General features: G+C 36.6%; 1 protein-coding gene across 1 annotated transcript in view; it reads left to right on the forward strand.

The window, feature by feature from the left end:
* Positions 1 to 13,645, forward strand: part of GCH1 (GTP cyclohydrolase 1) — a 79,280-nt gene extending 65,635 nt beyond the window's left edge. The window contains 4 exon segments of the mRNA XM_043986578.1: positions 3,826 to 3,881; positions 7,376 to 7,407; positions 9,744 to 9,828; positions 11,292 to 13,645. Of these exon segments, the coding sequence (XP_043842513.1) occupies positions 3,826 to 3,881; positions 7,376 to 7,407; positions 9,744 to 9,828; positions 11,292 to 11,418 (300 nt within the window). The 3' untranslated portion in view covers positions 11,419 to 13,645.
* Positions 13,646 to 16,401: the final 2,756 nt, after the last annotated feature.

Consider the following 16,401-nt stretch of genomic DNA (forward strand, 5'->3'; position numbering starts at 1 on the left):
CCCTGTGAGAGTGAGCATTCAGAGAATTCCCATGTTTTATACTTAGTATTTTTAGGTTCAAGTTGTAAGGAATGTAGACAATACCACATGCCATTGACCTAACCAGAGGGGTTACTGATAGTATACACACTGATTTAATGGATGTATTACACTCTCTCTTACAAAAATGTTATATCAGCACTTTTCTTACAATAATTGGGATTCCCAGTTTGACCTGGTACATAAGAAGCTGAATCCGAGGATTAGCCCTATCTGGCCAAATAACAGGATCTTAATGAACCATCTATGTTAGAGATCCCTGGGGTTTTATACCAAGGGCTGGTGCAGTCAGCACTATATACCTTTTGAAGTGTATTAGTACTAAATTAAGCAGATAAGGCAAAGTATGGGAGTCGATAGAATTAGAGTCAGGGGTTGTACTTATTGGCTATTCAGTCTCCCTAGTCTTTATCTACAAATTTCTCTCTCCCCTCCTCTCTTCCACCACATAAAAAGGGCCTGACCTAACCGGCTTATTTCAATATCAAACATAAAAATTAAATATGTTCTCTTAACATTTTAGATGTCAATGCTTGGGGCTCTTCCAGGGTTATTCAACCAGTATGTGGCAGAGGCGGAACCAAGGTCTTCCTGACTCCAAGGGGAGCACTTAACCAGCACACTACACTTCCTCTCTGTAAAGACTTAACATGGATAGGACCTGTATTCATGAAGAATAGGTGAAAGTTCATCTTGCTTCCTTAGTCCAGAAGATGGCAGCTGTTAGAGGGCCGCAAATCAAACTTTAACTGTGGCTACTACTGTCAGGTTATAGGGAACCCCCTGCATGCCTGCTTCTAAAACTATCACTCACAGACCTCCACTGTTGTCCTTCCCATTAACAGTCTGCAGATGCAATCAGCTCTAAGCAAAGAAATTTACTAAAATGGCATAGGAAGAATGGTAGCTGTAAAACTTTCCTACCATCCATCTGAGGTACACTCTCCAATGAGACCCACAGCGTATCCACAGAGGGAAGAGTGAGCACATGCATTTGACAGTGTTGATCACCTTCTTGGTAATTTTCTCCTGTGTTTTGGTGATGCTGCTCCTTTCTCGGTTCTCTTCTTATGGTTCTGTCCTAGAACCTCTTCTCTTGGGTCACAGAATCAAACTTTTAGTATTGGATTTAAAGGCAATAGTGTCCAACCCCTTCACTTTTTTTTTTTTTTTTGGTGAGGCAATGGGGGTTAAGTGACTTGCCCAGGGTCACATAGCTAGTAAATGTTAAGTGTCTGAGGCTGGATTTGAACTCAGGTACTCCTGACTCCAGGGCCAGTGCTCTATCCACTGTGCCACCTAGCTGCCCCCCCCCAACCCCTTCATTTTACAGATGAGGAAACTAAAGCCCACAAAAGGTGAACTGACTTGCCTCGGATCACAAACCTAGTAAGTGTCCCTTTTCCCCTCTATGCTGTCACTCTCAGTAATCTCCTCAGCTTCTCATTTTTATGCAGATGATTCACAGATCTACAAATCTAGCCATAGTGTCTCTTCTGAGCTCCAATCTCACATCTCCAATTGGACAGTTCCAAATTCATGTCCCATTGGCATCTTTTACTGAACCATGTCCAAACCAGAACTCACATCTACCCTTCTCCCTCTCTTCCAGACTTCCTTGTTACTATTGAGGGCACCACTATCCTACTCCCACATTGCCAATCCAGTGCCAAATCTTATCACTTTAACCATCACAATATCCCTCATATAGGTCCCCTTCTCTCCACTCACTACAATATTCCAAGCTTCCATTACGTCTTCCCTGCACTATCACAATAACTTTTTCATTTGTCACCCTGACTCAAATCTCTCCTCATCGCAATATATACTTTGCTCAGCTATCAAAGTGGATTTTCTAAGGTGTAAATTTGATCATGTCACCATCGGTAAACCTCAGTAAACCCCAGTGGCTCCATATTATTTCCTTTATTTTCAAAGTCCTTTTTGAGTGCCTCTATGGACTGAGACCAATTCATATTTTTCCTGGAAGCTTTGGATGTAGGAGCCCTGATGTTGCTATCCGCTTCTGAGGGTACACCTCGGTCTTACTTGTCATTAAAGAAACTTTCTATGGTCCCCATCTTTCTCTGTCTGCTCATCTTGCCTGTCTTTTACTTGACTTTTAACTCCTTCTTAAGGTGGGGCACTGTTTCCAGGCTGCACTGTCCCAAGCTTCTCCATATTATTTCCAAGATCAAATATAAAGTCCTCTGTGGTATTTAAGGCTCTTCCTAACCTGGTCCCCTCCTCCCTTTCCATCTTGTCACATAAATCTCATCTATGCATGCTATAAGCCAGCTACATCAACTTACTTGCTGTTCTTTTGCATGATGCTCAACTTTCATCTTTCTGCCTTTGTACTGGCTATTCCCCATGCCCAGAGTGCTTCCCTTCCTCGCCTCTGGCTCTTCACATCCCTGGCTTTTTTCAAGACACTACTCAAATGCCTCTATCTTCACGAGTCCATCCCCACTCCCCCAGTCACTGGAGTCTTATCTAAGCTTGTCTTCCATCTACTCTGTGTCTATTTGATTTGTCTCTTGGTTCCTCCATTAGTATGTTAGTTTCTTGAGGGCAGAAGCTGTTTCTGTGTCCTGACACAGGGCTTAAGCATAGTGCCCTGAATATAGAAAGCACTGAATAAGTGTTTGTTGATTGCCAGATCACAGTGGTAGTGAAGCATATTTGTAGGGAACCCAAGTGGTTCACAGCTTCTTTCTCTCTTTTTGGAGTCCTAATGACTCTGGTAGAAATATCTCTGGTGGGCAAGTGACTCATGTGAGTTTCCAGAATCCATTTTCTTCTAAAGAGTGACTCTTTTGATTGCTAGGGATAGGATGCTCTGAAGTCTATAGGCAGCTCTCTTCTCTGTCTCCAGAGGCCCCACCCTTTGAAACTGTTTCTAAACTAGATGAGTGTCTTTCTGAAGCATTTGTCTCTTGCCTCCTCAATTCTGCCTCAGACTCTTTAGAACTGATTTTCCAACTGCTAAGAAAGGTGTCTCTTTCTGGGCAAGTAGATAACTATGATAAGTAGATAAATATTATTCCTTGATAACTATGGCCCATAGGGAGGGGGAAAGAAAGAAAATCCCATGTTCTCTGCCCAGAGGTTCTTCCTCGATTGCTGGCTATATCTTAGACTAACCTGAACGGCTAAAATGATACCATGGTTTACCTCTTTAAAGCCCTACAACGCAGAGGCCAATTTTGTTGCTTGCCCAATGATATTGCTAACTCAGAAAGAGGTATTCATTTTTTTGGTAAAAGAATAACATTAAAACTGACTATGTCCTCTGAGTACACCAAGTGAGATGGGAAAATAGGGACCAAATCCCCCTTTTACATTATATGGTAGCATTCAGTGCAAGAATGGCTTTGCCCAGTCATAGGTTACTCTATTAAATAGAATGGGATACATTTATATTTTTTAAATGAAAGGGACTTACTGTTACTTATATTTTCCCAGGTACATAAGAATATTAGTTTTGTGGACATAGTCTCTGAAAAATGCCCCATAAGTTTAACTTATCATGGCAAAAATAGTATCATCATATTTGATAAGTAAGAGACTTGAATTCTCTTGGACTTATTTCTTATCTTTTTGGTCCCCCACCTTCACCTACCCTTAATCTTTTTGGTACATGCAAAAATACATGGCTTCCTAGGTAATCTAGATTTTTAGATGTTAGTTCCAAGTATCCTTATGTATTTACTTTATAATAACTGGTTCATTATTTGCAATAGTACAATATTTTAATTTAATTAATGGTTTTCTACTCAACAGGTTCATATAGGTTATCTTCCTAACAAACAACTCCTTGGCCTCAGCAAGCTTGCCAGGTAAGTACTTATTGTTTTAGAAGTGATGCGTATTAATGAAATGGATTTATAGGACCTTTGCCTTTCAACAATTCCCATCTGGTGAGTCATATTGGAATAGTATTATTTTTGTAAATGTAATCACATTAAGCTTTTAGTTTAGGGTTAGATCTCAATTTACTATTACAGATTTATTAAAATGAATAAAGCAGAATTATTACCTCTTTTTAGGCCAGATCTAAGAAGGAGGATTGTAATAGGGTCTGGACCTAATTTCATTGATATAGGACAGTTTGATTTGGAGAAACTTCTATCGATACAGGTTACCACCTTCTCTGTAACACATAATCTGAGAGAATTGCTTAGAACACCTAGAGGCTAAATGGCTTGCCAGACTTCACACAGCCAATAAGTGTCAAAGGCTAAACGTGAGCACAGGTCTTCAAGGTCTTTATCCATTATGCAACACTGTCTCTCATTTTTATGGTCCAATAAAGAAGCATGGTGAGAAAGAGTTGTCTTATGATTGCATGATTTCCCCATTTTCCAAATGAAAAATGTGCCATCAAGAGATAGAGTCACTTATTTGAGGTCATACAGCAACAGTGACAGAACTAGAATTGGCAACTATACTTAGCTATAGCAGTTAATTGGCCTTTACTATGTTTAAGGCACTGTACTAAGCGCTTTACAAATATTATCTCATTTAATTCTCACATCTACCCTGAGTTGTGGGTGCTATTATTACTTCCATTTTATAGTTGAGCAAATGGAGGCAGAGAGAATCTGGTCACACAGCTGGATTTGAACTCAGTTTTTCCTGACTTCATGCCCAGTGCTCTATCAACTGTGCCATCCAGGTAGGACTGTACAGCTTCCATGCAGGGACACTTTCTGAACAAAATCTTTCCATTTGTTATTAATATCAATTCAGGAATTTAGAAGAGGGGTACTGAAGAGGAATTGTATTTTATATTTACTCAGAATACTCAGGAGATGGGGGTCTTTTGGTTAATTGGATTTCTGATTGTTGGAAGACTAACAAGAAAGTAAATCCTTGTTGCTAAAAATCAATCCAAATTGGATTGGTCCTTTTAAAAAAAGATTTCATAATTTAGTTCTATTTCTTCTGAATGGGGGTAGAAACTCTTCTTGATCTTTCTTTACAGCTACCTCTATTTTACTTTTATTCTCCTTCTCTAGAAGTAGAGGAAAGTGAACTAAGAAGGAAGGAAGAGAGAATCGTTTCAATTCTTTTCCCTATCCTTAACTTCAAAAGACCCCTGTTCAGACATGCAGGTCAACGTAGTTTCGCAGTATTCTGTGTATTGTCTTTGAGATTAGACAGTATAAGAACTGCAATCTGGTTTGTAAATCAGTACTCTTGAAAACAAACAGAAAATCCTAACTTAGGTCAGTGATCTGCAGGGAGTCTATCTACTGTATGCCTGGGACATGGTAGGCATAGAATAATAAATGCTTGTTAACTGAGAATAGTTCTTATGGGTAAATTTCAGATTCCATAAAACAGAATATAATAAATATTCACAGCTTTCCCTTGATCATGTAGCATTCTCTAAAAAACAAACAAGCAAACAAACAAATAAACCCTGTTATACTATAGGCAGAATATCTATGGGTGAAAATTTCTAGATAGGGAGATTTAGAAACTCTTATGTTCCATCAAGGAGTAAATGGTAAATGTTAACTCTGGGTTAAGAGGGGATAAGCCACTTTGTTATCTAGGGGAGGGAATGGATTTCAAAGAAAAGCTTTTAAAAGATTAAATAAGAAGTTGACCAATATGGTAGTTTATATTTTATAGGAAGTATTTCTTCAAAGTAATTTTTAAAAAAATAGTGCTTAATGTCAAATGAATTCAGCTCTTGCTACTTACAAATTTGAAGGAAGAAGATTAGATGAACAGAAATGTGAAATATTATGTTCAACTTCTTGAATGGAGAATCAGCATGGTGGTAGAGGAAAAGAGTCCTAGGTTAGAGTAAAAATTTGGGTTCAGGTGCAACTAGATTTACTTTATATTTGCTCTGTAAACGTCATTGAATCTTAGTTACTTTGTCTGTAAAAAGGCGACAATTATATTTGCAATACCAACTACAAAGGGGGTTGTGAATAAACTTTATGAACCATAGAGTGCTAAGTAAATGTGAATTTGGGGTGGCCTATTTTTTGCTTTCATGAGTATAATTTAACTGACCTTTTGATTCAGAATATTGTAGTGTGTATCACTAATCAGTATTTGAGTACTACCTAGCTGCCCCTCAACTTGTTTTTCAAAAAATATTTTGATAACTATTTTAATATCATTGTTTTCCTTTGTAATTGTTATATGCATTAAAAAGCATTTTGAGAAGGGGTTCATAGGCTTCATCAAATTATGAAAGGAATCAGGGGCAGCTAGGTGGCGCAGTGGATAAAGCACTGGCCCTGGATTCAGGAGGACCTGAGTTCAAATGTGGCCTCAGACACTTGACACTTACTAGCTGTGTGACCCTGGGGAAGTCACTTAACCCTCATTGCCCTGCAAAAATAAATAAATAAACAAAATAGCTGTTTTAGGCAATAACTTAATAGCAGGTAATATAAGGACTCCCAAATATACCCTTGATATTGCAAATAACATCATGAACTTGAGACTTCAGCCTTCGCTAAATTTCTCTGACCATTTATATTTTCACAAAATGTTTTATTGATGCCTTTTATCTCTATGTTACAGTTGTACTGATCCTGATTGTTATAAAGAAAAACAACTATAACAAAAAAAAATTCAACATCAAAACTGTTTATTTGCTATAACAGTATTTTGTCATACTAGTCCCTCACTTCTCCACTGTCAGGGAAGACATATGTATGTCTTGATATTTTTTCTATAAAACTTTCAGTTTTTTCCATTTTTCAGAGTTCATTTGAGGAATTCATGACATAATCCAATTTTATAAAGCTTATGGAAAAACGTAGGAGTTTAAGTAGACCTTTCTTATAAAGAGACATCAAAGGGAGGGTATAATTGGCTCGAATCTGATTATACTAATAGCTTTAGTTGGTGTACTTGAGGATGGCCTGCTATTAATTAGTAAACAGACCATCTCTTAGTTTTAACTTGTAGCTGGAACTCTGCAATATTATGATTAATTATAATGTTTGCATCTTACTTTCAAGATTACTGGGAAGCTTCTGGTTTTGGTTAATCACTTAACTTTTATTACCACCTACTATCAGAGACTTTCTTTGTAAAAAATGCAAACAGATGAGTAGACTTGTACCTAATAAAGCAAATAAATAAAGGGTTTCCCCTGCTTAGTTTTATTCATTTAACCAACCTCCTCTGATTTTAGTCACTTCTTAAACCCTAAGGATCACATTTTCCCACAGTACTGTGTATTCATTGCTCAATATCATAGTGAGTTTTACCATATAAAGAGATCTTTTTATCTTACAATATCAGATTTTCGTTCAAACTTTGAGAATTATTAAACTGAATCTTTATTTTCTAGGATTGTGGAAATCTATAGTAGGAGATTACAAGGTAAACTGTCCAAATTTTATCTTCTTTATATGAATTGAAATATGAACTAACTACCTGAATTGAATTATGGCAAGGTTTTCTATTTTTATATCACAGATTTTCATGAATGACATATTGGAAAGGTACTAGACAGTCATTCTGGTGTATACTCACACTTTAAAAATAACATTGGGGTAACTATGACTAATAGGTAGTAAGTTTATGTTATGAAATTTTTTTCAACCTGCAGTGTAGACTAACTCTTGATGTTTTAAAAATATATTAAGTGCACCCTTGGGCCCTATATTTATGGTGAAGCAGTGGGGTACTTGTAGTTGAGACCTCTACTAAGTGTCTTTCTTTTTTGCCTATGGCATCAATTCCTGAATATCTGTCTCAAAACACACCATACATACATATATACACATACCCACATATATGTGTGTTCCTATTCACCTCCATGCCTAGAAAATTTCCAAATGCATATATATAATCTACATGTAGATGTATATAGCTATATTCACATGTGTATCTATATCTATACATGTATCTACATGTAGATATATGTTATATATAAGCATATACATGTATTTATACAAATATAGAAATATATTTGTACAAATATACATAAAAATGTACTTAATGTAATACATACGAATATATCTACATGTAGATGTGTCCCTATAAACATAAATATGTTTACACATGAATATATTTATATGCATGTGTGCACACATACCTACATGTATAGAAATATATCTCTATAATATATATATGAACACATGTATATATATTTATATATAAATGTCTGTGTATATCTTTGGAAACTCCCTAGGCATTTGGTGAATAGGGAAAAAAATAGACACTGCTACAACTGTTTGGTTAACCTTATTCATACAAATGTCTTAGTGTTGACATGGGTAATTTAGTGAAACACTTTATGACAAAGATTATTTTATTAAACATACAGTATGTTCAGAGCCCCTTGAAGGCAGGGATTATTTTGCTTTCACTATGTATCTCTAGTACTTAGCACAATGCTTTGATGTACAAGTGCTTAATAAATATTTGTTGTTTATTATGCCAGTTCCTTAAGTGTAATGTAATATCTTTGGGGACTCCAGACCCCCTCTAAGAGCTATTCCTCAAATTAATTTTTTTTTCTTTTTATGTGCCATCCTGTGGAAGTGGCTCTGCCTATTGGTCTTACTGGTTACATGGGCATCAAGTCCAAACCCATCATGCCTAATCCAACTCCATCACCTCTGAGCCAGGTAGAAAAGACACCTAGATTGTTTCCAGAGTCCCTTAATACAGATACCTGTTAATTCTACAGTTGGTTCAGGTGCTAAACTCCTGAGAAAGACTATTCATACAAAGCAAAAACAACCTCAGATATTCAAAGAAGCCCATGTAAGCATGGGAGATGGAAGATCAGAATCCATAATGTTGTCTTTTTTTTTTTTTTTTAGTGAGGCAATTGGGGTTAAGTGACTTGCCCAGGGTCACACAGCTAGTAAGTGTTAAGTGTCAGAGGCCGGATTTGAACTCAGGTATTCCTGACTCCAGGGCCGGTGCTTTATCCACTGCACCACCTAGCTGCCCCTCCATGATGTTGTCTTAATGCTGTTGCCAACTCTGCAGCACAGTGCCTGATACATAGTAAGCATTTAATAAATGATTGATTGCCCATAATGCCTTAGATGCAGTGGGATCTAAGGGGTTTGCCATGCAATGCCCTAGTGTGACGAGGGCTTAGAGGTTGTGGCATGCTTCTACCAGTTCCCTGTGGCACCATGACTAACACAGAGTAGCATTGGTGCCTCTGGGGAAAATGTTCTCATCTCTAAATAAAGCAAAGGACACTAACTTTTGACTTTAAGGACACTTTAGAAGATCTGAACCGATTTCTAAACTGAAATCAGTTTACAATGAAAAGGACTGTATGGACTTTGTGTTTTTGCTACGGTACATCTCCTTCAGTAAACTCCAGTTAATTTAAGGTTTTACAAATAAAGGTCTAAAGATGAGGAAGGCCAGCAGAGATAAAAGTACCAAGTTCTTTAGGTAAACCCAATGTGTACTTTGAACAGACACTTCCAAAGCCTTTGTGAATGATCTGTATTGCTTTTTTGTGGAGTTAGCTCAAACTAACAAATGAAAAAAAAAAAGCTTCTAAAGACTGCTGTGTATATCAGTAAAACACCCCTAAAAATAAGTCTAACAGACATCTTGTGTGTATTTAAGATCAGAAAATTATTTGCAGTGTTCCCACCCAGAGCATTTATGAATCACTGTAGCAAGGAATAAAATGTTCATATCCACTCCCTAAATTGAATTCCCTGTCACGTTCACAGTTCAAGAGAGACTTACAAAACAAATTGCAGTAGCGGTCACAGAAGCCCTGCGGCCAGCTGGAGTTGGAGTGGTTGTTGAAGCTACGTAAGTTAATATCTGTTCTTTTGTGATGTCATGGTGTGTTAAAAGATTGTTGCCTTGGCTACAACAGTATCAGCTTTATATATAATGCCAATTCCGTTTCTGAGCAGCTAGTGGATGCCCAACACATACTGATAATACCATTTTTAATACTTACACAGATACAGTTGTATTTATGCACAAAAGGCACAAGAATTAATCTCCTTTAATCCTTAATCTTACTAATAATTTTGTCTGTGATATCAAGATCAGGTAGGTGTGATTCCCATTTTGAGAGGTGTATGCAGAAGTACATATGCTGTTAAATGATTGGCTTACTTCTGTGTAACAAGGGAGAATATCCATTGTTCTCAAGGACAGACAGTATTTTCCTGTCCCCATGGTGAGCATATTATTTTATGTCACACATTATTTTAAGATGTAGAATTAAACACATTGCTGCTGGTTTTCTGTTTTTGCCTTTTTTAGCTACCATTTATGCATCTTACTTACAAGTTAGAGCAGAGTTTAAGATTTAATCAATATGGTTTCAGAATATTCTATAAGCGTAAATCTCAATCAGCATGGATAATGAATCTCAATAATAATAATAATAATAATAATAATAATAATAATAATAATAATGTACTTTACATTTGTTATCTCTGGTCCTCAGATAATCTTATGATTCATATAAATCATTTTCCACATCTGTCTGACTGTGGACATGATACACTTCCAGAAATGCAAACACACTATTAAATACCATAAACGTTTGAGAATGTATATTACCTGTGCCTTAGAAGCAAAAATTTCAGGAGCCATAGACTTAGAATTGGAAGGAACCATACAGGCTTTTCTGTTCCATAGCCTCATTTTATAGATAAAGAAACTGGGATTTATGAAGGATAAGTGATTTTTCCAAGGTCACAAAGGTGGTTAAGCATCAGAGGTAGGATTTGAACCCAGGTCCTTTCCCTCCAGAGTTAGTACTTAAATCTCCTTGATGAAATCTGGATTTATTTCTAAGTTGTATATGTTAGTTAGTCCATAGGTCATTTATATTACTTTTTTTTTTGAGGGACAATGAGGGTTAAGTGACTTGCCCAGGGTCACACAGCTAGTAAGTGTCTAGTGTCTGAGGTCAAATTTGAACTCAGGTCCTCCTGAATCCAGGGCCGATGCTTTATCCAATGCACCACCTAGCTGTCCCCATATTACTTTTACTAACAAAAATTCTTTTTCCCATTCTTTGCAAAATGTGTCCTGTTAATGATTTAAGTGTTTTCTTCCTAGCTCGTGAAATTCTAAAATAGTCACAAGGAATATGAAGTTTTTAAAAATCACCTTTTCAGGCAGAATTTGCCTGAGAAGGAAATAAATATGCAATGAACATTACCTAGTCTTTTGTATTTGGGTACACTCTTTATTTTAAAGACAAACTACTACTTTTTCCCCTAAACCATTTTTATCATCTTATTTTCCAGACACATGTGTATGGTAATGCGCGGAGTACAGAAAATGAACAGCAAAACTGTCACCAGCACAATGTTGGGTGTATTCCGGGAAGATCCAAAGACCCGGGAAGAATTCCTAACACTCATTAAGAATTGAATTGGAGACATATGAAATATGATCTGAAGATTGTACTGCTAGTGGCATTGTCTGTTTGTATATTATATTTAAAGTGTTGCAGTAGTGAGATCTTTTTTGTCATTAACTGTCACTGGAAAATATTTATAGGAAATTAAAAATTATTATAGGGAAGCCCTGTGGTTTATCCTTGCCACCTTTTTAGCAGTAATGGGGAAGAAAGTTGCCCATTGAGTTTAAAATTTAAAAAACTGTCACCCAAAATAAACTGAGGATACCAGGACTTAGATGAGAATTTATTTTATCAGAATAGCCCGATTATTTATGATGCAATAAACATGAGCATCAGGGAGGGAATATTGGGGGAAATTATATTGATCGTAGTAAGTTAAAATGGTGCCAGTTCTCTAAGTGCTTAAAAAAAATCTAAATATGCTGTGGCATTGCTGTACTGATTGACAACTCAGCAGTGCTCACTTTATTGTGTCAATTAACTTATCATTTATAATAATCTAAAAAAATCCTATGTCTACTTATTTTTGGCCAAGTTGTGCCTTTGGTCATGAATTGTTAAAAGATCCATACTTTGGACTTTATTATGAATTAGTTATAAAAACACATTGCTATCTATTCTTTTATTCAACAGCCGGGAATTGTTTTCCTAGAATTGTTTACGGATATATTCTCATGTCAACATGCAGGGGTTTATACAATTTAACTCTCTGTGCCTTGCTGAGAATATCACATTATTTAGATTATAGTAATATTGATTTTTTTTTTTTAGTGAGGCAATTGGGGTTAAGTGACTTGCCCAGGGTCACACAGCTAGTAAGTGTTAAGTGTCTGAGGCCGGATTTGAACTCAGTTACTCCTGATTCCAGGGCCGGTGCTCTATCCACTGCACCACCTAGCTGCCCCAGTAATATTGATTTTTAAATAATTTTTAGTAAGAGATTTAATGTTATTGAGGTTGCAAATAATAGTCTACACTGATTTATCTTTGGAAACTTTTTAGGATTTAACTCATATGTTTCATGTAGGAAACTCAAAACTCTTATTTGACTACAGATCATTAATTTCACAAAATATTTTTATAAATATTTCCAGGAAACTTGAACTATCCTCATCTTTTCCAAGTCTACAGAATCACAGACTCCATGGACCCAAGACTTATAGCTGCTTCATTCAGCTGTGTTTTTAAGCCATGACCAATATTCTAATGAGTTTCTGTCAATGGTCTTTGTAAAAGTGCTGGCAGAACTATTACTACTCTTAGTCTGTAATATGTTGTCTTTAGTGTGGCTAAGATGAGCCTAGCAAACTTTTGTTCCCTGTTTGGTGGAGGTTGTTTCAGCTAAGGGAAGTGTTCTTTTATTAATGGACGACTTGAATTTATATCACGGGGGCCCAAAGTACAGAAATTCTTTTGTTGATGATGAGCCATTATTGGATTATGGGTTTAAAAATTATAGGTTTTTGTGTCCTTTCTTGAGCTTACATACGTGATCTTCAAATATGTCCCATTACTAAAAAGGATTAACTTATCGTGATCTAAGAATCAATTTTAAAAACAAGTGTATAGTTGTGTATTGAACTTGTGTATCCTTACATACTATATTATTCTGTTTCTGATCTGTTTTGCTTTTGAGAAGGTAAGATGAGAGATTTTAAAAAAAAGAATCTTTCTACTTCTAGTACTAAAATATATTTCCTTCTTGACTTTGTTATTTCTCTCATTCAGTATTTTGACCTAACCTTTTAAAAGTAGGATTTTAAAGCCTCAAAAATCAAGTCTGCGTTGTTTGATATTATTTTAAAGCAAACACTGATATGAACTGGAGGACCAAAGAAATCGTTAGCTGTAAAGTTCACCTTTCTGTATTCATTTGAACTTCATTTTCCTTTTTGTTTATGTCCTCTCTTAGAGAGTGTTCCTGCAGGGCCATTGCAAAAAAACAAAACAAAACGAAAAAGAAGCCATGGGCTATTCCTATCTCTCAGTAATAAAGTAAAAATGATTAGCCTACTACCTGTCTGGTTTTTCCCATGAGCTGACCTTTGAATATACCTCTTTGTTTCTCTTGGCCTTAGATTGTGTTATTGTTAGGATTTTTAGAACTTGTTGCATTTACTATACTATATATTTGATTCAAATGAAGCTTGTTTGGATTTTATGTATTTGTGTATATGTTGTGTCCTATTTAAAGTTGGTTCTATTTAAAACATTAAAGTATTGCTACTCAATTGCCCCTTGGGTGTTTTTGTAAATGCAGTTAGTGATGAGAATTCGGGGTGGAGGAAATAGCTAAGTAGTAAAGTTCTGGAACCTCTCTAGAACCACCAACTATTCAAAGTATTCCTCAACGAACAAGCAAATTGCAATGGATTGCTTGGTTTGCTTGTTTAGGAAACTGGGTTCCTCCATCCAGCCCATGCTGGAAGTGTGATGGACATTCACGGCCTGATGCCACATAAGAACAGGTTTTTTTCTGCCCTGGGTAGGTTTGCTGATCCTTAGACCACCTTATGAGTACCCCCCCCCCCCCCACCACCCCACCACCACCCCCCTCGCCCCAGGAGTTCACTGGACTGATGCTGACCTTAGTGTAGACACCAGATAGCCACAGATCACAGCAGCTCAGAACTCCTGAACTCAAGACGTTACCTTCACTGGTGGCTTGGATTATAGGCCTCAATGCAAAGGGTTTACTTAAAAACAGGCTTCTAGAGAATATCCTCAGCCTATAGATTCATCCTAATATTGGATGAATTGACTAGCTTATTATTTCTCTCTTATCTAGTGATCCATGGTACTGTACACGGGGGAAAAAAAACCCAAAAAACCCTTCAAAGCAGTGACTTTGAGGCATCATTCTTGACTTTTTGTGTGTCTTGGACCTTTTTAGTAGCCTAGTGAAAATTATGGAACTGTTTTCAAAATAAGGTCTTCAAATACATAAAATAAATAGAATTATGAAGGAAACCAATTATATTGAAATGGACACATGTATGCATATATTTATGTGGAGTTTTAAACTTTAATAACTTCAGAAGCATAATTCTACAAACTTACAAAATCATCTAAAAGAAGAATTATTTAAATTTCATTTGCAGTTTTTTTGAATTTTTAATAACAAATTTTTAATTGTAATATCAATAAGACACGCCAATCTGCCATTATACATCATGTTTGTGGTAGTTTTTGGATGACACTTTCTTAGACTGGTAGATTGGTAGATGAGGTCCTTTTGGGTGGCCAGACTTCTCTTTGTCACTTGATCTCTCTCAATTAGATTTTTTTCTTGAGAAGTCATATCAAAACTGTCATACATGCATTAAAACCTTGTTCTCTGCATGATGTTAAGGTTAGGAATGAAAAACAATCATTTTAGGGGCAGCTAGGTGGTGCAGTGGACAACTCTCTGGCCCTGGATTCAGGAGGACCTGAGTTCAAATCTCACTTCAGACACTTGACACTTACTAGCTGTGTGACCTTGGACAAGTCACTTAACCCTTATTGCCCACCCCCTCCCCACAAAAAACCCACCAACAACAATCATTTTAGTCACTGAACAATTACTCATGAAACTATTTACAAAGTATGAAAATTAACTAGAGTGATATATAGCACAAGATGGTGGTTATATTGAGTAAGAAACATCAATATTTTAAAAAATTTAAACAACATGTCAAATTTTATTTCTTGGTAAGTTTGTAGCATTTATATGTCAGAAATTATTAAAATTTAAAACTTCACTGAATCTTGTTTGTATGGATATGTATGTATGTGTATATTTGATGTGGGGTGGAATTTAGGGTCAAATTGTGAGTCTTCCCAAAAGAATTACAAGACTCAGTGACTCAGTTTCCCAAGTTTTATTGTAATACTGTGAGTGACCACAGGTAGAGGACCAGAATAGTGGAAAGATATCTCTCAAATAGTGAAAGAAAAGACAGTTATATTTATAGTATGGATAAATTGATTATCAATCTCATAATAATCTCCACCTTTGGGAGGTACAGGGGAGGGCTTATCCTAATTTGGAGTTCCTGGGATCCTAAGCCAATCCCCAAGGTGGGTATCTTTTTTTGTGGAAGTGTGTTTTGGAGGTTTACACATCATAAGATGAATCTGGGGACAAATTTGGCCTTTTCTGTGCATGTCTCTTTCTGTTTCCCATGGCTCATTTCAAAACACCTTCAATTTTTATTTATTCCTAGTCTAAGTTTCTATAGGCTGTCATTTTATTTAAGGTCTTCATGGCCCAGCTAAGGGGGGATTTGGATGTCCTACCCCAACAGGGAACTAGGAAGAAACCTCAAGCAGTGGGGCTCCAGGTGGAGGAGGGGTGCAGGCTCATCGGAGCTAGCAACCACAGTATATAAAGTTTTGCTGTCTGGTTGATTGGTAAGTTGGCCTGGGGTTATCTATGGGCCAGAGAAAGGGCCAGGTAAATGAAGCAACTGCCCCTCATTAAATCATAACACCTGGGACACCCTGAAGTTTGGGACAGTATATCCTGGAAGCATGAACCTACACTAAAAAGGAGTTAAAAGTCAAGTGAAAGACTGGCAGGATGAGCAGGCAGAGAAAATTGCTAATCATAGAAAGCTTCTTTAGTGACAAGGAAGATTGAGGTGCACCCTCAGAAAAGGATAGCAACATCAGGGTCCCTACATGTAAAGCTTCCAAGAAAAATGTGAATTGGTCTCAGGCCACAGAGGAGCTCAAAAAGGACTTTGAAGATAAAGTAAGAGAGGTAGAAGAAAAAACAGGAAGAGAAGTGAGGGTGATGCAGGAAAGACATGAGAAAAAAAATCAACAGCTTGAAAAGCCAAATGGAAAAGCTCTCTGACAAAAATAATTGGCTAAGAATTAGGATTGAACAAACAGAAGCTAGTGACATTATGAGAAACCAAAACACAATGAAGCAAATTCAAATGAATAAAAAAATAGAGGGCAATGTGAAATATCTTCTTGGAAAAACTGCTGACCTGGAAAAC

Source organism: Dromiciops gliroides, chromosome 2 (assembly GCF_019393635.1).
Source record: "Dromiciops gliroides isolate mDroGli1 chromosome 2, mDroGli1.pri, whole genome shotgun sequence".
Lineage (NCBI taxonomy): Eukaryota > Metazoa > Chordata > Mammalia > Microbiotheria > Microbiotheriidae > Dromiciops > Dromiciops gliroides.